General features: G+C 36.5%; 1 protein-coding gene across 6 annotated transcripts in view; it reads left to right on the top strand.

Moving 5' to 3' along the window:
• The window catches only part of TMEM232 (transmembrane protein 232), a 335,529-nt gene that overhangs the window by 130,289 nt on the left and 177,315 nt on the right, over positions 1 to 27,925 (top strand). For all 6 annotated transcript variants that reach the window (XM_055112526.1, XM_063604589.1, XM_055112529.2 and 3 more), the window contains 2 exons: positions 1,914 to 2,037; positions 2,843 to 3,092. In XM_055112526.1, coding sequence (XP_054968501.1) covers positions 1,914 to 2,037; positions 2,843 to 3,092 — 374 coding nt within the window. The remainder of the gene's footprint in view (positions 1 to 1,913; positions 2,038 to 2,842; positions 3,093 to 27,925) is intronic.

The following is a 27,925-nucleotide window of genomic DNA, read 5'->3' as shown; positions in this document are numbered from 1 at the left end:
TTTATAGACAAGTAAATTAAGACTGAGGTAGGGTACATAAATTGCCCTATAACATATGCCTAACTAGTGGCAGAGCTAAGATTTCATCTTGATGTTTCCGACTCTAAAGTTCATGTTCATAAGCATCATGTTAAGTGCATCAATTAGGATTTTGTCTTATTTGGCAGAAACCTGACTACAATTGCATAACCAAACAGCTTTCTTTATTGCACATGACAAGTAGTGCAGTGCTGATGTGAGTACTTAAGGAAATCTTCAAGGTCCAAGCTTCTTCTAGCTTCCTTTTCTGTCATGTATAGCAGGTGATTTTTATCCTCCTTGTTGAAAGAAGGCTGCTGTGCCTTATGGTATCATGGAATATATGCATTACAAGCAGGAGGAAGAGGATGCGCAAAGGAGAAAAATAACACCTGTTATTTAATTTTAAAATTTTTTCTTAACCAGAAAAATAATAGCTTACCTGGCAGTCTTCATAATATGCTTCCTTTTCTAGCTCATTAACCAACTCTGCACTGTATGGCTATTCCAAGCTTCAAGGGAGTCTAGGCAGTCAATTTTAAATCAAACTTACTGAAATATAAATTAGATACAATGAACTTCATACATTAATGTACACAGGTCTATGACCTTGGGCAAATGTATACACTCATGTAATCACTACTCCAATCAAGATACAGAGAATTCCATCTTGAGGGGGCTAACTTAATTGAGCATATTGCCATTTTGAACAAAATTCATGTTCCATTAGAAAAGGAGACAAATAGTATTAGGTAGGCAATAGGCAGCACCTGCCACACTAAGCTTAAATATTGACATTTATGTAATGGTTTAGAAAAGCAGAATTGCAAGACAGAAAATACTTCTTGGTGGGAGAAAACTTGAGTTACAACTAATCTAGCTTAAAAAGGGAACTTGGACAAGTCCCTCTGACCTATTTATGTCTCAGTTTTCTAGTATGAAAAAAGGTCTTGAAAAATCTTAAATGTGTCAAAAATTGTTTTTCAAATCAAATGAAATAATTTATGTGAAAGCACATTGACCTCTGTAAAGTCCTATTTAATATGAAGAATTGTCTTTAATTTTCATAATAAGAACGGTTTGATTTAGAAAATGATGATGACCTTGAACTTATGGGCCTGAAATATCACAGTTGTGAAATTCAAATAATCTTGTAAAATATACTAACTTTTAAATTTATTAATGGTCTACAAATCAAGGCAATAAACAGCTATGACCAAAGTAATTTTTAATTTGTTCTCTTATTAGTTCTCTTTCAAACTATTTTTCATTTAGTAAAAGTATCACAAATATGTAATTTTCAAAACCTTCAAAATATATGTACATTTATAACTAACAAATTCTTGTGTGATTTCCCAGTTTTTATAATATTAAAAAAACTAGTCTTTCATTCATGTGAAATATAAATTTTATTTTGAGAAATTTTACTTTTTCCAGAATCAAAGAGTGTTGAATCTTTGGAGTATCTTAGAAGAAGGCCGTTTTTAAAAAATTGCTGTGTTTTGAGAAGAAAACACTCTCTTGAAATTCACCTTGTGGAATCAGTTGCAAGAGGTTAAACATTAAAACCTATTGTGAGTTTTTGGGGGTACTCTAGAACCAGAGCCCCTGATTGCTTGTTGTTCAGGATCTATGAAGAAATGTGATTATATGTGATATTTATTACTCAGATTTGTCAGAGCACTACTCTGAACTCAAACATATTACCAAAATGTGTCTCTTCTTTGCAGATTTTTACCATAATGAGAAGCAATACTAATCTTTATTGAAAATAAATGTATCTGGTAATGCAGACATGCATTTCCTCTGACCTATTTCATTTTTTCACATAAAAAGTTGATTATTATTATTATTTTCCATTACAATCTTTATCCTTTCATCCATAAAATTTTCAGGTTGGATTCAGTACTGGCTTTACTGGTCCTTGGGGAGGCTGCCAAATTAAACATGGCCTGCTTGAAAGCTTTAATGGACGTAGTGAGAGATTTTGTTTCAAGCATTATGTCTGTTCAAAATCAGGTAACATTGCTAATTTATATGTGAAAAGAGAACCGAAGAGAAACAGATTTTATTTCTGCCACTATTTACATTGTATATTGTATTAGCGCATATAATATGCATAACTTTATAATAATAAATTTAATTAAATATAAAAGCAAATTCACAGTTACCATTTATCATAAACATTTTTCATTTTCATTACATAATATTAAAATTTATATTTTGGTTGGGGTAAGTTCACTTATTGAAACATTTCTGTATTGTTGGTTATTAAATTTGTTTCTAATTGTTCACAGTTAATTATAAGTAATGTTGAATTGTTATTCTCATACATAAAATCTCTATCAACACTTCTGTTTCTTTAGAGTAGGCTAATGAAATTAAATTACCAAGTGAAAGACTGTGAAGTTTCTTTCAAAGTTTTTGGGACAGATGTCCAAATTATTCTCCATAAGATATATTAATAACTTTCTTGGATTCCTATGAACAATAAATGAAAGTGTCACACACTAGAATGGAGTTGTATATCAAAAGGTTCCTTTTGAATATGATATGGAAAATAGTATCTCATTGAATTAATTTACATTCCATTGACTGCTAAGTAAATTGCAAAGTTGTTCTATATATAATTATTAGCTATCTATATTTTTTATTCTTTGAACTGTATTTTATGCAGTCTACTCATGGTAAACCCATTTTTTAATGAACACATTTAGATATATTAGTTTATTATGGTCTTTTAACAATTATTATAAGTACACTGTGTAGTTATTGATATGCAAAGATATACTTTGATGATCAAATATCTATTTTCTCATTTCAGGAAGAAAGTTGCAAGGTAGATGATTTTTCCTGGGCCTGGAATGTAGTCTACATATATACAGTAATTCTTGCAGAAATTTGCTTGTATGCAGCCACTTCTGATTTGCGAAAAACTGCTTTAATTGGTTTCTGTCACTGTAAAAGTTCACAAAAAAATATTTTATACTTGGACAAATCAGTGCCTCCAGAATTAAAGGAAACAAGTATTTTAAGTCTTTTGGAATATTTATCTTCAAAAATGTCAGAGAACTGTAAGTAGATTGTTTTTTACTTTGATGAGTAATATTTTTAAGTGTCACTGTCTACATATAGTAATAAGCATTCTACACAAAGTTCATATTTAGAAATAGCAAATAATTTTAAATTTTACAAATTTTGGAAGAATATAACATGATTTATTTTTTGAGGCCAGGTGTCACTCTGTCACCCAGGCTGCGGTGCAGTGGCGTGATCCCTGCTCACTGTAACCTCCTCTTCTGCTTCAAGCCTTTCTCCTGCCTCAGCCTCCTGAGTAGCTGGGACTACAGGCACTTGCCACCATGCCTGGCTAAGTTTTGTATTTTTAGTAGAGCTGGGGTTTTGCCATGTTGGCCAGGCTGGTCTCAAACTCCTGACCTCAAGTGATCCACCACGTTTGCCTTCCAAAGTGCTGGGATTGCATTCGTGAACCACTGCGCCCAGCCAGAAAATTTTTATCAATAATTTTAAAACAACTGAAATAAAAGTTAGATTCAGTTGACTGATGATTCAAATTATATTCCTTGAAAACAAAAGATGGATTTAGGCAAACCTGGGTGGTGTATATGAAGTTTATTTCCTCTTTATTTTTATTTTGTTCCCCATAGGATTTATCTTCTTTCCTCCATTTTCTCTAGGCATTTACTGTTTCCCTCTTGCTCCTTTCCTGCCCAGAGGATTTCTCTACAATTACTTCACTCAAATATTCTAGTATAATATTCACACCTGACATCTTATAGTCCATCAAATAGTAGCTGTCTTATGTCTCAGGACTAAAGGTCATTTTGCTACTGTATTTATGGGAGATAATAGAATAAAATATTTTGATTTTTCCAAGAGTACTATGGGGACAATGTTAACTCAAAGTAGTCTTTTGTGGTTGAAAAAAACTTTGCAGATTTATTGTGAAAAATAATTGCAATTTATATATTATTATAGTCTATTGTGTATGTGATTCTCACTTCCATTAAATGCTGAGATAATTGATACTGAAGAATCATGTCTGAATTATATTTCTAGTAACCCAGCATCTAGCATAATAATACATAATAGGTAAGCAATTATGATAGTGGATTTATAATGTAATTAAATAAATCATTAAATTTCAGATATAATTGCAAGATTTTGGAAGGATTTAAAGAAGTAAGATATTGTCTTTAGCCAAAACCATAATTCACTGATTTGGGGGAAATTATGATTGAATATAATTTTAAATAGTAAGACTTTAGAAATAGATACACATTTCAGTCTCAAAAACTTGCTCACTATTTTTAAATTGCCTTCAATATATTTTTGGCTTAATCAATAGATTGAAACCCAGCTTCTGAGTGTAATTAGTGTGACCTTCTCCCACTTTTCCAGCTTTTTTTATTGGTGCCAATTTTAAACAGATCTTTATTCTTAAGTACAAAAATTGTATTTCTTCCATGTTTATATTATTAATAAAGTGAAGATAAATGAAGGTATTCATTTCTTTTGCTGTTCGCAATCTTAGTTATTCAGAATGTCAGAAATTTTCCTACATAGCAGCTCAATACATGATTTTTAAACCACCACTAAGCAGACTCATCTACAATTTTGGCCTTCAATTCTTGTCTGGCTATGTAGGTTAGTTTTTCCTGACTTCTAGTGGTAGGTCCAGAAAAGGCCCTCCATGGGAAGAATCTTTACTCCCAGAAACCTCTTGGCCTCCCTTTGGTCATGACCCCCTGTACTCTGGCATAATCTTATGATGATGGGATTGCACGTTTCTGTGGATACTCACAAAACTCACATTTTTTTCCTCCTCAACAGTCTGATATTTTTAAATTTATGTATTATTATACTTTAAGTTCTGGGATACGTGTGTAGAACTTGCAGGCTTGTTACATAGGTATACATGTGCCGTGGTGGTTTTAAAACCCATCTTCTTCGATTTAAGCCCCTCATGCATTAGGTATTTGTCCTAATGCTCTCCCTTCCCTTGCCCCCAACCCCTGACAGGCCCGGGTGTGTGATATTCCCCTCCCTGTGTCCATGGGTTCCCATTGTTCAACTCCCACTTATGAGTGAGAACCTGCAATGTTTGGTTTTCTGTTCCTGTGTGAGTTTGCTAAGAATGATGGTTTCCAGCTTCATCCATGTCCCTACAAAGGACATGAACTCATGCCTTATTATGGCTTTATAGTATTCCATGGTGTATATGTGCCACATTTTCTTTATCCAGTCAATTATTTTTTTTTGATTAAAATGTTACATTTTATATTATGTATATTTTATCACAATTTTTTTTAATTATACTTTAAGTTTTAGGGTACATGTGCACATTGTGCAGGTTAGTTACATATGTATACCTGTGCCATGCTGGTGTGCTGCACCCACTAACTCGTCATCTAGCATTAGGTATATCTCCCAATGCTATCCCTCCCTCCTCCCCCCACCCCACAACAGTCCCCAGAGTGTGATATTCCCCTTCCTGTGTCCATGTGATCTCATTGTTCAATTCCCACCTATGAGTGAGAATATGCGGTGTTTGGTTTTTTGTTCTTGCGATAGTTTACTGAGAATGATGATTTCCAATTTCATCCATGTCCCTACAAAGGACACGAACTCATCATTTTTTACGGCTGCATAGTGTTCCATGGTGTATATGTGCCACATTTTCTTAATCCAGTCTATCATTGTTGGACATTTGGGTTGGTTCCAAGTCTTTGCTATTGTGAATAATGCCGCAATAAACATACGTGTGCATGTGTCTTTGTAGCAGCATGATTTATAGTCATTTGGGTATATACCCAGTAATGGGATGGCTGGGTCAAATGGTATTTCTAGTTCTAGATCCCTGAGGAATCGCCACACTGACTTCCACAATGGTTGAACTAGTTTACAGTCCCACCAACAGTGTAAAAGTGTTCCTATTTCTCCACATCCTCTCCAGCACCTGTTGTTTCCTGACTTTTTAATGATTGCCATTCTGACTGGTGTGAGATGGTATCTCATTGTGGTTTTGATTTGCATTTCTCTGATGGCCAGTGATGATGAGCACTTTTTCATGTGTTTTTTGGCTGCATAAATGTCTTCTTTTGAGAAGTGTCTGTTCATGTCCTTCACCCACTTTTTGATGGGGTTGTTTGTTTTTTTCTTGTAAATTTGTTTGAGTTCATTGTAGATTCTGGATATTAGCCCTTTGTCAGATGAGTAGGTTGCGAAAATTTTCTCCCATTTTGTAGGTTGCCTGTTCACTCTGATGGTAGTTTCTTTTGCTGTGCAGAAGCTCTTTAGTTTAATTAGATCCCATTTGTCAATTTTGGCTTTTGTTGCCATTGCTTTTGGTGTTTTAGACATGAAGTCCTTGCCCATGCCTATGTCCTGAATGGTAATGCCTAGGTTTTCTTCTAGGGTTTTTATGGTTTGAGGTCTAACGTTTAAATCTTTAATCAATCTTGAATTGATTTTTGTATAAGGGGCAAGGAAGGGATGCAGTTTCAGCTTTCTACATATGGCTAGCCAGTTTTCCCAGCACCACTTATTAAATAGGGAATCCTTTCCCCATTGCTTGTTTTTGTCAGGTTTGTCAAAGATCAGATAGTTGTAGATATGCGGCGTTATTTCTGAGGGCTCTGTTCTGTTCCATTGATCTATATCTCTGTTTTGGTACCAGTACCATGCTGTTTTGGTTACTGTAGCCTTGTAGTATAGTTTGAAATCAGGTAGTGTGATGCTTCCAGCTTTGTTCTTTTGGCTTAGAATTGCCTTGGCAATGCGGGCTCTTTTTTGATTCCATATGAACTTTAAAGTAGTTTTTTCCAATTCTGTGAAGAAAGCCATTGGTAGCTTGATGGGGATGGCATTGAATCTGTAAATTACCTTGGGCAGTATGGCCATTTTCACGATATTGATTCTTCCTACCCATGAGCATGGAATGTTCTTCCATTTGTTTGTATCCTCTTTTATTTCCTTGAGCAGTGGTTTGTAGTTCTCCTTGAAGAGGTCCTTCACATCCCTTGTAAGTTGGATTCCTAGGTATTTTATTCTCTTTGAAGCAATTGTGAATGGGAGTTCACTCATGATTTGGCTCTCTGTTTGTCTGTTGTTGGTGTATAAGAATGCTTGTGATTTTTGTACATTGATTTTGTATCCTGAGACTTTGCTGAAGTTGCTTATCAGTTTAAGGAGATTTTGGGCTGAGACAATGGGGTTTTCTAGGTATACAATCATGTCATCTGCAAACAGGGACAATTTGACTTCCTCTTTTCCTAATTGAATACCCTTTATTTCCTTCTCCTGCCTAATTGCCCTGGCCAGAACTTCCACCACTATGTTGAATAGGAGTGGTGAGAGAGGGCATCCCTGTCTTGTGCCTGTTTTCAAAGGGAATGCTTCCAGTTTTTGCCCATTCAGTATGATATTGGCTGTGGGTTTGTCATAGATAGCTCTTATTATTTTGAAATACGTCCCATCAATACCTAATTTATTGAGAGTTTTTAGCATGAAGGGTTGTTGAATTTTGTCAAAGGCCTTTTCTGCATCTATTGAGATAATCATGTGGTTTTTGTCTTTGGCTCTGTTTATATGCTGGATTACATTTATTGATTTGCGTATATTGAACCAGCCTTGCATCCCAGGGATGAAGCCCACTTGATCATGGTGGATAAGCTTTTTGATGTGCTGCTGGATTCGTTTTGCCAGTATTTTATTGAGGATTTTTGCATCAATGTTCATCAAGGATATTGGTCTAAAATTCTCTTTTTTGGTTGTGTCTCTGCCTGGCTTTGGTATCAGAATGATGCTGGCCTCATAAAATGAGTTAGGGAGGATTCCCTCTTTTTCTATTGATTGGAATAGTTTCAGAAGGAATGGTACCAGTTCCTCCTTGTACCTCTGGTAGAATTCAGCTGTGAATCCATCTGGTCCTGGACTCCTTTTGGTTGGTAAACTATTGATTATTGCCACAATTTCAGCTCCTGTTATTGGTCTATTCAGAGATTCAACTTCTTCCTGGTTTAGTCTTGGGAGAGTGTATGTGTTGAGGAATTTATCCATTTCTTCTAGATTTTCTAGTTTATTTGCGTAGAGGTGTTTGTAGTATTCTCTGATGGTAGTTTGTATTTCTGTGGGATTGGTGGTGATATCCCCTTTATCATTTTTTATTGTGTCTATTTGATTCTTCTCTCTTTTTTTCTTTATTAGTCTTGCTAGTGGTCTATCAATTTTGTTGATCCTTTCAAAAAACCAGCTCCTGGATTCATTGATTTTTTGAAGGGTTTTTTGTGTCTCTATTTCCTTCAGTTCTGCTCTGATTTTAGTTATTTCTTGCCTTCTGCTAGCTTTTGAATGTGTTTGCTCTTGCTTTTCTAGTTCTTTTATTGTGATGTTAGGGTGTCAATTTTGGATCTTTCCTGCTTTCTCTTGTGGGCATTTAGTGCTATAAATTTCCCTCTACACACTGCTTTGAATGCGTCCCAGAGATTCTGGTATGTTGTGTCTTTGTTCTCGTTGGTTTCAAAGAACATCTTTATTTCTGCCTTCATTTCGTTATGTACCCAGTAGTCATTCAGGAGCAGGTTGTTCAGTTTCCATGTAGTTGAGCGGTTTTGAGTGAGATTCTTAATCCTGAGTTCTAGTTTGATTGCACTGTGGTCTGAGAGATAGTTTGTTATAATTTCTGTTCTTTTGCATTTGCTGAGGAGAGCTTTACTTCCAAGTATGTGGTCAATTTTGGAATAGGTGTGGTGTGGTGCTGAAAAAAATGTATATTCTGTTGATTTGGGGTTATCCAGTCAATTATTGATGGGCATTTGGGTTGGTTCCAACTCTTCGCTATTGTGAATAGTGCTGCAATAAACATACGTGTGCATGTGTTTATAGTAGAATGATTTATAATCCTTTGGGTATATACCCAGTAATGTAATTGCTGGGTCAAATGGTATTTCTGGTTCTAGATCCTTGAGGAATCTCCACACTGTCTTCCACAATGATTGAACTAATTTACACTCCCACCAACAGTGTAAAAGCGTTCCTATTTCTCCAGATCCTCTCCAGCATCTGTTGTTTCCTGACTTTTTAATGATCGCCATTCTAAGTGGTATGAGATAGTATCTCATTGTGGTTTTGATTTATACTTCTCTTTTGACCAGTGATGATGAGCTTTTTTTCATATGCTTGTTTTGGCCACATAAATGTTTTCTTTTAAATAGTGTCTGTTCATATCCTTTGCCCACTTGTTGATGGGGTTTTTTTTTCTTGTAAATTTATTCCAGTTCCTTGTAGATTCTGGATATTAGACCTTTGTCAGAAAGACAGATTGAAAAAATTTTCTTCCATTCTGTAGGTTGCCTGTTCACTCTGATGATAGTTTCTTTTGCCGCGCAGAAGCTCTTTAGTTTAATTAGATCCCATTTGTCAATTTTGGCTTTTGTTGCCATTGCTTTCGGTGTTTTAGTCATGAAGTCTTTGCCCATGCCTGTGTCCTGAATGGTATTGCTTAGGTTTTCTTCTAGGGTTTTTGTGGTTTTAGATCTTCCATTTAAGTCTTTAACTCATCTTGAGTTAATTTTTGTATAAGGTTTAAGTAAGGGGTCCAGTTTCACTTTTCTGCATATGGCTAGCCAGTTTTCCCAGCACCATTTATTAAATAGGAAATCCTTTCCCCATTGCTTGTTTTTGTCAGGTTTGTCGAAGATCAGATGATTGTAAGTGTGTTGTGTTATTTCTGAAGCCTCTGTTCTGTTCCACTGGTTTATATATCTGTTTTGGTACCAGTACCATGCTGTTGTGGTTACTATAGCCTTGTAGTATAGTTTGAAGTCAGGTAGCATGATGCCTCCAGCTTTGTTCTCTTTGCTTAGGATTTTCTTGGCTATACAAACTCTTTTTTGGTTCCATATGAAATTTAATGTAGTTTTTTATAGTTCTGTGAGGAAAGTCAGTGGTAGCTTGATGGGAATAGTATTGAATCTATAAATTAATTTGGGCAGTATTGCCATTTTTACGATATTGATTCTGCCTATCCCTGAGCATGGAATGTTTTTCCATTTGTTTGTGTCCTCTCTTATTTCCTTGAGCACTGGTTTGTAGTTCTCCTTGAAGAGGTCCTTCACATCCTTTTTAAGTTTGATTCCTAGGTATTTTATTTTCTTTGTAGCAGTTGTGAATGGGAGTACATTCATGATTTGTGCTGTCTATCACTGGTGTAGAGGAATGCTTGTGATTTTTGCAAATTAATTTTATATTCTGAGATTTTGCTGAAGTTGTTTATCAGCTTGAGGAGTTTTTGGGCTGAGCCAGTGGGGTTTTCTAAATATGCAATCATGTCATCTGCAAACAGAGAGAAGTTGACTTCCTCTATTCCTATTTGAATGCCCTTCATTTCTTTCTCTTGCCTGATTTCCCTGGCCAGAACTTCCAATACTATGTTGAATAGGAGTGGTAAAAGAGGGCATCTTTGGTGTCACTTGTCGAAGGGAATACTTCTAGCTTTTGCCTATTCAGTATGATATTGGCTATGAGTTTGTTACTGATGGCTCTTATTGTTTTGAGATATGTTCATCAATACCCAGTTTATTGAGTGCTTTTAGCATTAAGGGGTGTTGAATTTTATCAAAGGCCTTTACTGCATCTATTGAGATAATCATGTGGCTTTTGTCATTGGTTCTGTTCATATGATGGATTATGTTTATTGATTTGCATATGTTGAACCAGCCTTGCATCTCAGGGATGAAGCTGACTTGATCGTGGTGGATACGCTTTTTATGTGCTGCCAGCTTTGGTTTGCTAGTGTTTTACTGAGGATTTTCACATCGGTGTTCATCAGGGATATTGGCCTGAAACCTTTTTTTGTTGTGTCTCTGCCAGGTTTTGCTATCAGGATGATGCTGGCCTCATAAAATATGTTAGGGAGGAGTCCCCATTTTTCTATTGTTTGGAATCGTTTCAGAAGGAATGGTACCGGCTCCTCTTTGTACTTCTGGTAGAATTCGGCTGTGATTCCATCTGGTTCTGGTCTTTTTTTTTTGGTTGGTAGGCTATTACTGCCTCAATTTCAGAACTTGTTATTTGTCCCTTCAGAGATCCAACTTCTTCCTGATTTAGTCTTGGGAGGGTGTATGGGTCCAGGAATTTATCCATTTCTTCTAGGTTTTCTAGTTTATTTGCATAAAGGTGTTTATAGTATTCTCTGATGGTAGTTTGTATTTCTGTGGGATCAGTGGTGATGTCCCCTTTATCATTTTTTATTGCATGTATTTGATTCTTCTCTCTTTTCTTCTGTAATAGTCTGGCTAGCGTTCTATCTATTTTGTTATTCTTTTCCAAAAACCAGCTCCTGGATTCATTGATTTTTTTGAAGGACTTTTTGTGTCTCTATCTCCTTCAGTTCTGCTCTGATCTTAGTTATTTCTTGCCTTCTGCTCGCTTTTGAATTTATTTATTCTTGCTTCTCTACTTCTTTTAACTGTGATGTTAGGGTGTCGATTTTAGATCTTCCCCACTTTCTGATGTGGGCATTTAGTACTATAAATTTCCCTTTTAAAACTGCTTTAGCTGTGTCCCAGAGATTCTGGTACATTGTTCCTTTGTTGTCACTGGTTTCAAAGAACTTATTTGTTTCTGCCTTAATTTCATCATTTACACAGTAGTCATCCAGGAGCAGGTTGTTGAGTTTTCATGTAGTTTTGTGGTTGTCAGTGAGTTTCTTCATCCTGAGTTCTAGTTTGATTGCACTGTGGTCTGAGAGACTGTTATGATTTCCGTTCTTTTCATTTGCTGAAGAGCGTTTTACTTCCAATTATGTGGTCAATTTCAGAATAGGTGTGATGTGGTGCTGAGAAGAGTGTATATTCTGTTGATTTGTGGTGGAGAGTTTTGTAGATGTCTATTAGGTCCACTTGGTCCAGAGATGAGTTCAATTCCTGAATATCCTTGTTAATTTCCTGTCTCGTTGATCTGTCTAATATCGACAGTGGGGTATTAAAGTCTCCCACTATTATTGTGTGGGAGTCTATATCTCTTTGTAGGTGTCTAAGAACTTGCTTTATGAATCTGAGGGCTCCTGTATTGGGTGCATATATGTTTAAGATAGCTCTTCTTGTTGCATGGATCCCTTTACCATTATGTAATGCCATTCTTTGTCTTTTTTTATCTTTGTTGGCTTAAAGTCTGTTTCATCAGAGACTAGGATTGCAACCCCTGCATTTTTGCTTTCCATTTGCTTGGTAAATGTTCCTCCATTCCTTTATTTTGAGCCTATGTGTGTCTTTGCATGTGAGATGGGTCTCGTGAATACAGCACACTGATGGATCTTGACTCTTTATCCAGTTTTCTAGTCGGTGTCTTTTAATTGGGACATTTAACCTATTAACATTGAAGGTTAATATTGTTATGTGTGAATTTGATCCTGTCTTCATGATGCTAGCTGGTTATTTTGCACAGTAGTTGATGCAGTTTCTTCATAGTGTCATTGGTCTTTATATTTTGGCATGTTTTTGCAGGGGCTGGTACTGGTCTTTCCTTTCCATATTTAGTGCCTCTTTCAGGAGCTCTTGTAAGGCAGGCCTGGTGATGACAAAATCCTTTAGCATTTCCTTGTCTCTAAAGGATTTTATTTCTCCTTCACTTATGAAGCAAATTAGTTTGGCTTGATATGAAATTCTGGGTTGAAAATTCTTTTCTTTTTTTTATTATTATTATACTTTCAGTTTTAGGGTACATGTGCACAATGTGCAGGTTAGTTACATATGTATACATGTGCCATGCTGGTGTGCTGCACCCATTAACTCGTCATTTAGCATTAGGTATATCTCCTAATGCTATCCCGCCCCCCTCCCCCCACCCCACAACAGTCCCCAGAGTGTGATGTTCCTCTTCCTGTGTCCATGTGTTCTTATTGTTCAATTCCCATCTATGAGTGAGAACATGCGGTGTTTGGTTTTTTGTCCTTGCGATAGTTTCCTGAGAATGATAATTTCCAATTTCATCCATGTCCCTACAGAGGACATGAACTCCTCATTTTTTATGGCTGCACAGTATTCCATAGTGTATATGTGCCACATTTTCTTAATCCAGTCTATCATTGTTGGACATTTGGGTTGGTTCTAAGTCTTTGCCATTGTGAATAGTGCCGCAATAAACATACATGTGCATATGTCTTTATAGCAGCATGATTTATAGTCCTTTGGGTATATACCCAGTAATGGGATGGCTGGGTCAAACGGTATTTCTAGTTCTAGATCCCTGAGGAATCACCACACTGACTTCCACAATGGTTGAACTAGTTTACAGTCCCACCAACAGTGTAAAAGTGTTCCTATTTCTTCACAGCCTCTCTAGCACCTGTTGTTTCCTGACTTTTTAATGATTGCCATTCTAATGGTGTGAGATGGTATCTCATTATGGTTTTGATTTGCATTTCTCTGATGGCCAGTGATGATGAGCATTTTTTCATGTGTCTTTTGGCTGCATAGATGTCTTCTTTTGAGAAATGTCTATTCATATCCTTTGCCCACTTTTTGATGGGGTTGTTTGTTTTTTTCTTGTAAATTTGAGTTCATTGTAGATTGTGGATATTAGCCCTTTGTCAGATGAGTAGGTTGCAAAAATTTTCTCCCATTTTGTAGGTTGCCTGTACGCTCTGATGGTAGTTTCTTTTGCTGTGCAGAAGCTCTTTAGTTTAATTAGATCCCATTTGTCAATTTTGGCTTCTGCTGCCATTGCTTTTGGTGTTTTAGACATGAAGTCCTTGCCCATGCCTATGTCCTGAATGGTAATGCCTAGGTTTTCTTCTAGGGTTTTTATGGTTTTAGGTCTAACATTTAACTCTTTAATCCATCTTGAATTAATTTTTGTATAAGGTGTAAGGAAGGGATCCAGTTTCAGCTTTCTACTTATGGCTAGCCAGTTTTCCCAGCACCATTTATTAAATAGGGAATCCTTTCCCCATTGCTTGTTTTTCTCAGGTTTGTCAAAGATCAGATAGTTGTAGATATGCGGTGTTATTTCTGAGGGCTCTCTTCTGTTCCATTGATCTATATCTCTGTTTTGGTACCAGTACCATGCTGTTTTGGTTACTGTAGCCTTGTAGTATAGTTTGAAGTCAGGTAGCGTGATGTTTCCAGCTTTGTTCTTTTGGCTTAGGATTGACTTGGCGATGCGGGCTCTTTTTTGGTTCCATATGAACTTTAAAGTAGTTTTTTCCAATTCTGTGAAGAAAGTCACTGGTAGCTTGATGGGGATGGCATTGAATCTATAAATTACCTTGGGCAGTATGGCCATTTTCATGATATTGATTCTTCCTACCCATGAGCATGGAATATTCTTCCATTTGTTTGTATCCTCTTTTATTTCCTTGAGCAGTGGTTTGTAGTTCTCCTTGAAGAGGTCCTTCACGTCCCTTGTAAGTTGGATTCCTAAGTATTTTATTTGCTTTGAAGCAATCGTGAATGGGAGTTCACTCATGATTTGGCTCTGTTCATCTGTTATTGGTGTATAAGAATGCTTGTGATTTTTTAACATTGATTTTGTATTCTGAGACTTTGCTGAAGTTGCTTATCAGCTTAAGGAGATTTTGGGCTGAGACAATGGGGCTTTCTAGATATACAATCATGTCGTCTGCAAACAGGGACAATTTGACTTCCTCTTTTCCTAATTGAATACCCTTTATTTCCTTCTCCTGCCTAATTGCCCTGGCCAGAACTTCCAACACTATGTTGAATAGGAGGGGTGAGAGAGGTCATCCCTATGTTGTGCCAGTTTTCAAAGGGAATGCTTCCAGTTTTTGCCCATTCAGTATGATATTGGCTGTGGGTTTGTCATAGATAGCTCTTATTATTTTGAGATACGTCCCATCAATACCTAATTTATTGAGAGTTTTTAGCATGAAGGGTTGTTGAATTTTGTCAAAGGCCTTTTCTGCATCTATTGAGATAATCATGTGGTTTTTTCTTTGGCTCTGTTTATATGCTGGATTACATTTATTGATTAGTGTATATTGAACCAGCCTTTCATCCCAGGGATGAAGCCCACTTGATCATGGTGGATAAGCTTTTTGATGTGCTGCTGGATTCGTTTTGCCAGTATTTTACTGAGGATTTTTGCATCAATGTTCATCAAGGATATTGGTCTAAAATTCTCTTTATTTATGGTGTCTCTGCCCAGTTTTGGTATCAGGATGATGCTGGCCTCATAAAATGAGTTAGGGAGGATTCCCTCTTTTTCTGTTGATTGGAATAGTTTCAGAAGGAATGGTACCAGTTCCTCTTTGTACCTCTGGTAGAATTCGGCTGTGAATCCATCTGGTCCTGGACTCTTTTTAGTTGGTAAGCTATTGATTATTGCCACACTTTCAGAGCCTGTTATTGGTCTATTCAGGGATTCAACTTCTTCCTGGTTTAGTCTTGGGAGAGTGTATGTGTCAAGGAATTTATCCATTTCTTCTGGATTTTCTAGTTTATTTGCATAGAGGTGTTTGTAGCATTCTCTGATGTTAGTTTGTATTTCTGTGGGATCGGTGGTGATATCCCCTTTATCATTTTTATTGTGTCTATTTGATTCTTATCTTTTCTTTAAGAATGTTGAATATTGGCCCCAACTCTCTTCTGGCTTGTAGGGTTTCTGCTGAGAGATCTGCCGTTAGTCTGATGGGCTTCCCTTCGTAGGTAACCTGATCTTTCTCTCTGGCTGCCCTTAACAATTTTTCCTTCATTTCATCCTTGGAGAATCAGACAATTATGTGTCTTGGGGTTGCTCTTCTCGAGGAGTATCTTAGTGGTGTTCTCTGTATTTCCTGAATTTGCATGTTGGCCTCTCTTACTAGGTTGGGGAAGTTCTTCTGGATAATATCCTGTAGTGTGTTTTCCAACTTGGTTCCATTCTCCCCATCACTTTCAGGTACACCAATCAGTTGTAGGTTTGGTCTTTCCACATGGTCCCACATCTCTTGGAGGTTTTGTTCATTCCTTTTCATTCTTTTTTCTCTGATTTTGTCTTTATGCTTTGTTTCATTAAGTTGATCTTCAATCTCTGATATCTTTTCTTCCACTTGATCGATTCAGCTATTGATACTTGTGTATGCTTCACAAAGTTCTCATGCTGTGTTTTTCAGCTCTATCAGGTCATTTATGTTCTTTTCTAAACTGGATATTCTAGTTAGCAGTTCCTGTAACCTTTTATCAAAATTCTTAGTTTCCTTGTATTGGGTTAGAACATGCTCCTTTAGCTCAGAGGAGTTTGTTATTACCCACCTTTTGAAGCCTACTTCTGTCAACTCATCAAACTCTTTCTTCATACAGTTTTGTGCCCTTGTTGGAAAGGAGTTGCGATCATTTGGAGGAGAAAAGGCATTCTGGTTTTTAGAATTTTCAGCATTTTTGCACTGGTTTTCCCTCATCTTTGTGAATTTATCTACCTTTGATCTTTGATGCTGATGCCTTTTGGATAGTGTTTTTGAGTGGGTGTCCTTTTAGTTGATATTGATGTTATTGCTTTTTGTTTCTAGTTTTCCTTCTAACAGTCAGGCCCCTCTTCTGCAGGTCTGCTGGAGTTTGCTGGAGGTCCACTCCAGACCCTGTATGCCTGGGTATCACCAGCAGAAGCTGCAGTATGGCAAAGATTGCTGCCTGTTCCTTCCTCTGGTAGCTTCATCCCAGAGGGGTACCTGCCTGATGCCAGCCGGAGCTCTCCTGTGTGAGGTGTCTGTTGACCCCTGCTGGGAGGCATCTCCCAGTCAGGAGGCACAGGGGTCAGCGACCCATTTGAGGGGGCAGTCTGCCCTTTAGCAGAGCTTAAGCACTGTGCTGAGAGATCCGCTGCTCTATTCAGAGCTGGCAGCAGGAAAGTTTAAGTCTGCTGAAGCTGTGCCAATAGCTACCCTTTCCCCCAGGTGCTCTGTCCCAGGGAGATGGGAGTTTTATCTATAAGCCCCTGACTGGGGCTGCTGCCTTTCTTTCAGAGATTCCCTGCCCAGTGAGGAGGAATCTAGAGAGGCAGTCTGGCCACAGCTGCTTTGCCGTGCTGCAGTGAGTTTGGCTTCCTTAAGACTGTGAGGGGAAAACTGCCTACTGGAGTTGCAGTAATGACGGAAGCCCCTTCCCGCACAAAGCTCGATCCTCCCAGGCTGCCTTCAGACTGCTGTGCTGGCAGCAAGAATTTCAAGACAGTAATTCTTGGCTTGCTGGGCTCCATAAAGGTGGGACCTGCTGAACAAGACCACTTGGCTCCCTGGTTTCAGCCCCCTTTCCAGGTTAGTGAACAGTTCTGTCTTGCTGGGGTTCCAGGCACCACTGGGGTATGAAAAAAAACTCCTGCAGCTAGCTCATTGTCTGCCCAAAGAGCCACCTAGTTTTGTGCCTGAAACCTGGGGCCCTGGTGGTATAGGCACAGGAGGGAATCTCCTGGTCTGTGGGTTGCAAAAACTGTGGGAAAAGTGTAGTATCTGGGCTGGATAGCACAGTTTCTCATGGTACAGTCCCTCGGGGCTTCTCCTGGCTAGGGAAGGTAGTTCCCCAGCCCATTGCTCTTCCCGGGTGAGGCAATGCCCCACCATGCTTCTGCTTGCCCTCCGTGGGCTGCACCCACTGTCTAACCAGTCCCAATGAGATGAACTGGATACTTCAGTTAGAAATGTAGAAATCACCCACCATCTGTGTTGGTTTCACTGGGAGCTGCAGACCAGAGCTGTTCCTATTTGGCCATCTTGCCAGACTCCCCCCAACAGTGTGATTTTTAAAAAGTTTTAAAATGTCAACTTTTGAGTATACATAGTAGGTGTATATATTTATCAGGTATGTGGGATATTTTGATACAGGCATTCAATGTGTAATAATTACATCAGGGTAAATGAGGTATTGAATACCTCAAGCATTTAACTTTGGTGTTACAAACAATCCAGTTATACCCTTTAGTTATTTGTAAAAGTACAGTAAATTATTATTGACTATAGGCACTCTGTCGTGCCATCAAATACCAGAACTTATTCATTCTTTCCATTTTTTGTACCCATTGACAACCCCTATTTCCTCCTCATCACCCTATTGCCCTTTCAAGCCTCTAGTAACCATCATTCTACTCTGTATCTCCATGAGTTCAATTGTTTTAATTTTTAGCTCCCACAAATAAGCAAGAATATGCAGGTTGTCCTACTGTGCCTGGCTTATTTCATTTAACATAATGACCTCTAGTTCCATATATGTGGTTGCAGAAGACAGAGTCTCATAATTTTTTACAAGTGTCTCTCAACAGATGAATGGATAAAGAAAATCTGATATTTTCCCCCAGGAAGTTCATAATTTTATTGAATTCATTTACTCATTGTTATTCTTTTATTTTGAAGTTTTCAAATCTTTTCCTGAAGACTTTATTTTGATGGCCTAGAATTTGGGCGAATTCTTGGAAGACATTTTGTCTTTCTGCTAATCATCTACAGCTTAATAATTCCCAGTTTTCTGGAAAACACATCCAAAATCTTCCTAGCTCAAATATTGTTCTTTTTACCTATAATGGCATCAAAGCAGACCTACTGAGAATCTTTTTGGTATTATGTGAGCTTTCTTCCTTCTGAGCAGTGCCATACATTATGGACAACTATGTGAGCTCACACTTGCTAAGAATATAGTCATTCTTGGTCATTGTTTTCTCATCTTTATAAATTTGAATAAACACACATGTTTCTGTTTGGTATGACATCCAAGAACAATCAATTCTGATTTTTGTCACCTGTGTTCCTAGATGAGCTAGCCACCTAGATACTTGTATGGTGAGCAACAGTTTCATCAAAGTTGGTACTACTTTTGTATAATTATTTTTCATTGAATAAACTAGGAGATTCTGAATACCATTGTGTCAACAGCCAGACAATGTTACGAATCAAAGAGCTATCTCTAAAGGTCACATGCTATCAGCATTTCAATCTTTAAAATGGCACAGTGATAGAGAGGCGGAAGGTAATCCCTAACAGACTAGATTATTGAAGAAATTGCCCTTTGTACATTCACAAGTGGTTTAGAGGAAATGGATAGCTTTTTTTGTTTGTTTTTTGTTTTTGTTTTTGTTTTCATTTTCTTTGCTTTCACTGATGTCTTTCTTATGTTCGCACTTGAACTAAGAAATGAAATGAATAACCCATATTTTATCAATGTTTTCTCAACACGGTGGACAAATAGATGTTGTAATGTTGAATGCTTTTAAAGGTTTGATCTGCATTAAAGAGGATAGACATATGAAAAGTGCCTCTTCATAGTCAAAGTCAGTACATTTTTCTATGACATCTAACTTCTTGTAGAAGCCATAAATAGTACTAGTGGCATTTGTCTCACTGATGATTCTATTTTGAAATGCTCAATTCTTAACAAAGCTTTGTGGTTTCTCGTGAGAAATGATTGAAATAAGTTGATAACATGTTGAAAATTTAGGTAAAGATGTCCCAAGGATATATTCGACAATTTTCTTCATCTCTGTCATAACCAGAGAATATAACACCTCTAGACGTAAACTTTTGATCTCCGCTTCATGTTTCTACTGGATCTTTGGCTTTTATATAAGTCACTACCAAGAAAAGCCATTACTTGACAAATACATTGTCAAGTATCTCACCAGTCAAATGATAGGAATTGAAAACTGTACTGATGTGGTCCATTGTAACATGATCCTTTGTAGCATTACTGAGTAATTTTTCCACATAGAGAAAATGATTTTTTCTGGGTGTCCTGCATGCATGATCATTAGTAATAAAGCCCAGTTCCACAGGACCACAGAAAATGGAGGGTTCCAAAGGTAGTATCATCTGTGTGGGCTTTTTCAAAATACTTATTGGGAGATAAGGATCTGTCTCTCTGAAAAGTGATATAAATAATCTGGAGCTTCTGCTTTATTTAACTGAAAATTATTTTTTCTCATAATAATACCTTTAACATTAGTAAGTCTTTTGTTTAGAGTGAAAAAAATCCAGATCTGGAATCAAACGAACTCATACCGTATTTTAATTTTGTCACTTGAATATCAGAATCCTAGATCAAAGCATTTAATTTTTCTAAAACTTATTTTCATTACCTAATAATTATGATAAGAATACTGTCCATGGGATAGGACTTTGGGTGAGAAAAAACTATGGAAACATACAGACGCTTGGCATATTACCTAGTGCATGGTAAAGGCCCAGTAAAGGTTAATAGATGTTATGGTGGTTAATGTAGTTTAATATTATTATAGTGAGAAACTATAGGTGAGGAAGTATTTCTTTTTGTAATGCTTATTCCTATATACATTATATATCTGGAGGAATCTTACTTTATTTATGTATAAAGTACATATGACACTGAAAATCATTTAAAATAGTATCAAGCGATTCTCATTCCACAGCCTCCCAAGTACCTGGGATTACAGGTGTGTGCCACCATGCTTGACTAATTTTTGTATTTTTAGTAGAGACCAGGTTTTGCCATGTTGCCCAGGCTGGTCTCAAACTCCCGGCGGTAAGTGATCCACTCACTTGGGCCTCTCAGAGTACTGAGATTATAGGCGTGAGACACCACACTTGGCCTCAAATAATGTTCTTATGGACCATTTTTACATAAAGCCTTTATTACAAAGAAACAATTTAAATCATGGTTTTGTGAAGGCATTATTCTAAGAAATTAAAATAATGACTCCTGATATGGTTTAGCTCTGTGTTCCCACCCAAATCTCCTCCGATTGTAATCCCCACACGTTGAGGGAGAGACCTATAATCTCCATGTGTCTAGGGAGGGAGGTGACTAGATCATGAGGACGGTTTCCCTCATGCTGTTCTCGTGATAGTGAGTGAGTTCTCACGAGATCTGATGGTTTTATATGTGTTTGGAAGTTTCTTCTTTGCTCTTCTCTCTCCTGCTGCCTTGTGAAGAAGGTGCTTGCTTCCCCTTCCACCACGATTATAAGTTTCCTGAGGCTTCCCTAGCCATGTGGAACTGTAAGTCAATTAAAACCTCTTTTATTTATAAATTACTCAGTCTCAGGGAAGTTCTTTATAGCAGTGTGAAAACAGATGAATACAACCCCCATTAAGATAATATGAAGATGTTTTCCTTTGATCTTATCTCAGTGGTCCCCAACATTTTTGGCACCAGAGACCAGTTTCCTGGAAGGCAGTTTTTCCCCTGACGGTGGAGTGGAGTGGGGTGGGGGATGGTTTTGATGCAACTGCTTCATCTCAGATCATCAGGCATTAGTTAAATTTTCATAAGGAGCAGCAACTTAGATCCCACTCATGCACTGTTCACAATAGGGTTCATGTTCCTATGAGAATGTAATACTACTGATCTGACAGGAGGTGGAGTTCAGGTGATAATGTTCACTCACTGGCCATTCATCTCCTATTGTATGGCCCAGTTCCTAACAGGACATGGACTGGTAGGTTTGGGGACCCCTGTTTATCTGATACAGGAGTAGAACTTGAAGAATCTAGAGGACAAGAAGGCTACTTAACATGTCCATTTTCCACTCTGAGGTTTGTGTGAAACAAGCTTTTCACAGAGTCAAATGGCTATTAATTCAAGTTGGGGTCTCTGGCTAGTAACTGAAGTGCTGAGTGGTGGTTTTTTATTGAATAGAAAATTTTTTATATGCTTACAAATATTTCTTATGCATTTAACATTTGGTTGAAATTCAGACTCTGACTTTTATTATTCCTTTTATGGAGAACCATCCTACACATGTCTTAATGGAGTTAAGCTACAGGAAAGTTTGAATATGTTCAAGTGCCTAAATAAGCCCTTATTTGAAATACAAATTTTTTCAGCATAGTCTCAAAGAAGAGATTATTTTGAGCTGGAAAACTATGAGGGAATGTGAAGAAAATTAATTTATTTAAACATACAGAATTTTTGCTTGATACCTGTTGAGATTCTGATTTTGAAAAACATTTTGCCCTTATGGGTCATAAAGGATATTAATAATTAACTTTATTTTATGTATTTATTGAGCTCTTTGAATGTTCCAGGCATTTTTCTAGGCACTTGACATGCATCATTTAACTCATTAATCATTACAACAAGATTATGACACAGATACCCATATTATCCCCATTTTCGAGCGAGAAAACTGAGGCAATAAAAGTTTATTTGTCCAAAGAAGTATAATTAATAAATGGTGCATTTGAGACTGAATGAAGGCATTCTCATTTTGGAGTCCATACTAATAACTGCCTCCCTATACTGAACTAACTAGACTAGATGGTCCATTCAATGAAATTTTAACAAACGTCCATCTGCATGTTGAAGAATGTGCAAAAGATGACGTTGAGAAATTCTCTCAGACAGTCATTATCCTATAGCATTATTTGCCACAGACCCTATATCATGTGTGGCCCATATTTTTAACGTAAGTTCCTGGGCGTTTTCTAGAACTTTGCATCAGACTTTTTAAAAGGTGGGGTCCAGGGGTCTGTGTCATTAAAACACTTCCCATGTTATAGATTGAGAAAACCTAGCCTATACATTTAGCTGTTAAACATGATAGTAAAATGTTCTCATTACAGAAGAAAATATTTTTCTTAATTCCTGTTAAAGACCCGTATGCATCCAGACTGTTAGTATTTATTTTTGATGACTTATAATATATATCTTTACTAACAGGGAAGCACAGCTTTGTGTTCTATCTTTCAAATTTGAAATGCCGTCTTCCTATGTTCCTACTTTGGTTTCACAGTGAAAAAATGATAGATTTTTTTAAAAGCCTGAATTATCTGGAGTCTGTGTTGTAATAATAAAACTTGGAAATGATGTCTTCTGTGGGAAACTAACACACACTGAGTTAGTGTGTCTTGTATAAGAGGGTGAAATATTTAGAAATAGATAATGAATGATAGACCCCAAAATATCTCAGAGTACTAAGTCTTCTCAATCATACAGCACTCATCTAATGCACAAATCTCTTCCAGATGTTTGCAAACAGTGAACAAAGTCTGCTTAAAAGTCAACAGAGAGGTAGGACTCCCAGTCTCCCAAAGCAGGTTTTTGGACTCTGAAAGATCTGTCCTTATACTACAATGAAATTTTTCTTTCCATATTTTCCAAACCTGGGCTTAAATTTTGTGCCCTGGAGGCAACCAAAATAAATCGATTCATTTTCTCGCGTTCTAGTCCTTCCAGTATGTGAAGATAATTGCATTGGTTTCCCTCACCACCTCTCCACCCTGCTGTCATCTCTCATCTCTTTGCTTACTGCCAAGTTCTTGTGGTAATTTTTTGTAGTACATGAAAAACATGTTTTCCATATGGCTTATAATTAACTTCTTCAGTTTGCTGGGAGTTTGTTGTGTTGTCATCTTTGCCTGGATTTACAATAATTTATTCCAATAATATAATATGATGTGAAGACATGTGCATAGGACCCAAGTGCTTTTCCATTCAGTGTTGTCTCAAAATGGAAAAAGTAAAATATGGCATTCTTCCTTTCATTTGTTTGTTGAGAATGATTTTCTAAGCCGGTTCTCCAATGACAGTAGTGAATGAAATACATGTCACAGTTGTGAAATAGCTTTGTATGTTTCATTTTGATTCATTTTAACTTAGAAAAATCATTAGCACAGAGCAATAATTTCTTTTTAGAAAGTAAATGAGAGTTAATTGGAATCTTAGAACCAATTGAATCTTTTAATGATATTCTATTAGATCTTTCATATATCTCTTACCTTGGTGAAGGTTATTCAAGAAAGTATTCAGTACTAAGGTTGTGGTTTCTATACATGGAAAATATTTTACTCTTAAAAATATATATATATATGTGTTAGCAATAGAATTGAGACAATCTTAATCATTCACTGTTCTGTGTGCTGACACATCTAAAAGTATAATATCACTGATCATATTATATACATATACAGAAGTTAACCAAATGTATCTATTTTTTAGATTCCTAAAATAATTTTATTGAGGTATAATTGACAGACAATACAATGTACATATTTAAACTGTACAGCCTGACAAGTTTGACACACACACACACACACACACACACATATATATATATATACATGTACCCATGAAACCATCATCATAATAAAAGATGACCCATAAGAATTATTTCCTAGGATCTGGGTACAAAAGTGGCTTCTATTTTCAAGGAAAGAGTAGGGTATGGCTGGTGTGTTGGCAACTAAATGTAGTAATGACTTTCCTTTAACAGAGAAAATGTCAGGTTTGTGCACAACAAACTAACATAACTTAGTTATATGTTTTAATGTCTGCAAGTTTTAATAGTCACGGTACTAGCAATTTGAACAGCCACAGTATTTACACATTTGGAGTTTGCCGTCTTGTTTGATAACATAGCAAATATCATATGCTGGAGATTCATGAAGTCTAACAGTTTATTTTATAAGCTTAGTGAGACACCTGTAAAATGTTTTATTTTAATATTCACCTGGTGTATTTTGTGCTGTTTTTGTGTTAACCTGAATTTATTGTGTGTGTGTGTCTCTGGGTGTATATGTATATATGTGTCTGCATAGATACACACACACATACATATATAATGCCTCATTATGTTGATCTGCTAAAATAATTGATAACTTCTGTCCTTATTTAAAATGGATGAATTGTCACTTTTTGGATACTAAATGATTTTAGTTACATTTGTCTAATACTGCTTTATTATTAATTTCTCTTTTTATAACTTGCGATTTTCCCACTGAAATTGTGTTGCTCTTTTATGTCATCCAAGTTTTTATTTTATTGGTTGGTTTTTGAAATAAAATAACACTCAGCAGCTCAATTACTGTGTTCTTTTGAGAATGTTATAAGATTACACTTGATTCTAGAGCATCTGGGCATTTAACTATAGTAGTAATAAACTTAAATCTAAAAATTTATGAGGAGTAACATAAACTCACCCTCTGATTACCTATGGCTTATTATTTTTGTAAGTCTACCAATAGGATGTGAAAGTCTTTCCTTGCTGTGCTGTTTTGTGTTACTGTGCTCCATCTTTCAGGGAAGCATTGCTAAGCAGCTCTGGGCTTTGGATGTCTATGTCCCATTCATATTAAGAATGTTTTTGATGTAAAAAAAAATCTTGAGATACATTTGTATGTGTAATTGTGTGTGTGTGTGTGTGTGTGTGTGTGAAAGGGTGTGTATGGAAATATGCCTTCTATGCTGATATTTCATAAATGTAGCACTTTCATGGGGGAAAGAATTACCAATAGTTTTGATAATTAATTATCTATTTGACTTTTTAAAAGTGATTATTAAGTACCATAATCACACATAAGTTCTAAAAATTTCTCATAAATTAAAACTTTTAAAATAACTAGGAGAAAATAGAGCACAGTACCTTTATGACCATCAAACAAGGAAGGGTTTCATAAACAAAACAGAAAAATCACAAATTGTAAAAGATATGATTGGAAAATTTATACAAAAATGTAAAATATCTGGGCAGGAAAAAAATGAGAGAAAATTACAATAAGTTAAAAGTGAAATTTTGGAAATATATGTATCTATTATAAAATAGAAATAATAATAAAAGAAATACCACTTGTTACTATTGACATGCCTTTACTGCGGTTTCTAAACTTGCTAGATGGCCATAAATGGACCAATTTTAAATCTTAACTTGACCTGTATCTCTTTCTCTCCACTGTCCCCCTTCCCTGTGATTAAGCTGTATGCCACAAGTTGACCTGTAAGTCAGAAGTTCGAAAAATCTAACATATTCTTTCCAAACCTGCAAACTTCTGTGAGAAAATGTATGTAGTGACTAGTTTGGGATGAGTTTGTTAAATCCCTAGGTTGCAGCAGTATGCTTTTGCCTTTTTTGTTTGCATTAGTACTTCAAGGTAAGGGTGAGAAGGGCCTGGAACTGGACATGTCAGGAAAATAGCCCTAAATCAGGGACTTCAGAGACCGCAGGGAGCTGGATGAGAAACTGCTGCAGGCACTCCTCCCTCATGCTCACTGCAGCCTTGGGTTGAGCTGTCACCCAGAGCTCTTGGAACTGCAGGGAGGGCAGAGGAGAAGAGTTTCAGTTTAGAATATGTGAGAAGAAAAGCTAGAAATTTTAAATATGAGGTGAGGGAAGAAGAATCCCTGTGGCCAAATATTCTAAGACTGCCCACTTTTACTCCATTTTCCAAATCTTGAATAGAAGCTGTATTTTGCGGTCTAAGAATGCTTTTTCCCAACAAACTGTGAAAACCTGACAATTTTCTACCCTGTCAACACTGCTTCAACAATTAAAGCTTAATCTATGGAGCCTGTGGAAAATAGTTATTAACCATAGAGGTGAGACTTCACCCTCTAAATTTACTTCATCATCTTCACAAAGCCCCACATAACCAGGATGAAGCGAAAACATTGCTACTCTTCTCTAGAAGATTTGCTATCATTCCTACTAAATAATTTTAATCTAGCCCTGTACATGTTCAAACTAAAAGTTTCCTATTATCTCCCATTCTGTTTATTCCCTTGTATGGTTGGTAACTGTTCCTTTTGTTGGGATGGGCTAAAAACACACGCTGGAACTTTCAATCCAAAGCTTTTTACCACGTAAAGGTCTTCACCTACTTAAGAAGAAGGAGCTGGGAATCTTATGGGAATCGTCCTTACATATTTGAAGAATAAACAATACAAAGTATTCCATTCAGATCCAGTGGTCTAAAATCCACCTGTAGCTGAACACGGAGGGAAAAGACCCATGAACCAGAAATAATGCAGTGTTGCCAAAGTATTTATGGTGCTAAAGTACATTCCAACTTGTCACTTTAAAAATTAATTTTTATAATAATATATCATAGCAGAGAAGAAAAAATAAGATAGATTTAGGCTTCCTATCTTAATTAATTATGGTGATATATATTCATTAATGAAAATAACTCGCTAAGTGCTTGTAAATTTCTTTGTTACAGTAGTAAGAATTATATTAAGATCCTTCAGCATGCTTCAGAATGTTTTTTCTGTCATTTAATATGGTCCAGAAATGAATGCTAAAATTATAGTGTCACTTTACACTTCACTCCTCCCATCCATCAAGAGTAACATAATATGTTCACAGAGACATCACTAATTTAATCAAACACATGAATCCTGCATCTAGAGACACAATGTTTTACAGCAGATCTCTAGAACTTATTCATCTTGTATTACTGAAATGTTATACCCATTGATTCGCAATTCTCTTATTCCCTCCACCAACCTCTGGTAACTGCCATTCTATTCTTTGCCTCTGGCAGCTTAACTATTTTAGATACCTCATTTAGTGGAATCATGTAGTAGTTACCCTTCTGTGATTGGCTTAATTCACTTAGCATAATGTTTTCAGGCTTCATCCATGTTGTTGCATATTGCAGGATTGTCTTTTTTTTCTTGGTGTGAATATATTTCATTATATATATATATGACATTTTCCTTATCCATTCATCTGTCAACAGACATTTAGGTTGTTTCCGTATCTTGACTATTATGAACAGTGCTGCAATGAATATGGTAATGCTAATATCTCTTTGAGATCCTGATTTTAATTCCTTTGGATCAATATCCAGAAGTGGAATTGCCAGATCATATAGCCCTTCCATTTTTAATTTTTAGAGGAAATTGTATGCTGTTTTCTGTAGCAGTAATACCACTTTGCATTCCTACCAGTAGTGTACTGCAGGGATTCCAATTTCCTCACAACCCTGCCGACACTTGTCTTTTTCTTCTTCTTTTTTTTTTTTTTTTTTGATAATAGATATTCTAACAGTTGTGAAGTGATATTTAATTGTGCTTTTGATTCATATTTCCTTGATAATTAGTGATATTGAGCATATTTTCACATACCATTTGGCTACTTCTATGTTTCTTTGGAGAAATGTCTATTTAAGTCCTTTGCCCATTTTGTAATCAAGTTATTAGTTTTATTTTAC

This window comes from Pan paniscus, chromosome 4 (assembly GCF_029289425.2).
Source record: "Pan paniscus chromosome 4, NHGRI_mPanPan1-v2.0_pri, whole genome shotgun sequence".
Lineage (NCBI taxonomy): Eukaryota > Metazoa > Chordata > Mammalia > Primates > Hominidae > Pan > Pan paniscus.
The sequence above is the reverse complement of the archived record's forward strand: the minus strand, read 5'-3'. Positions and strand labels throughout refer to the sequence as shown.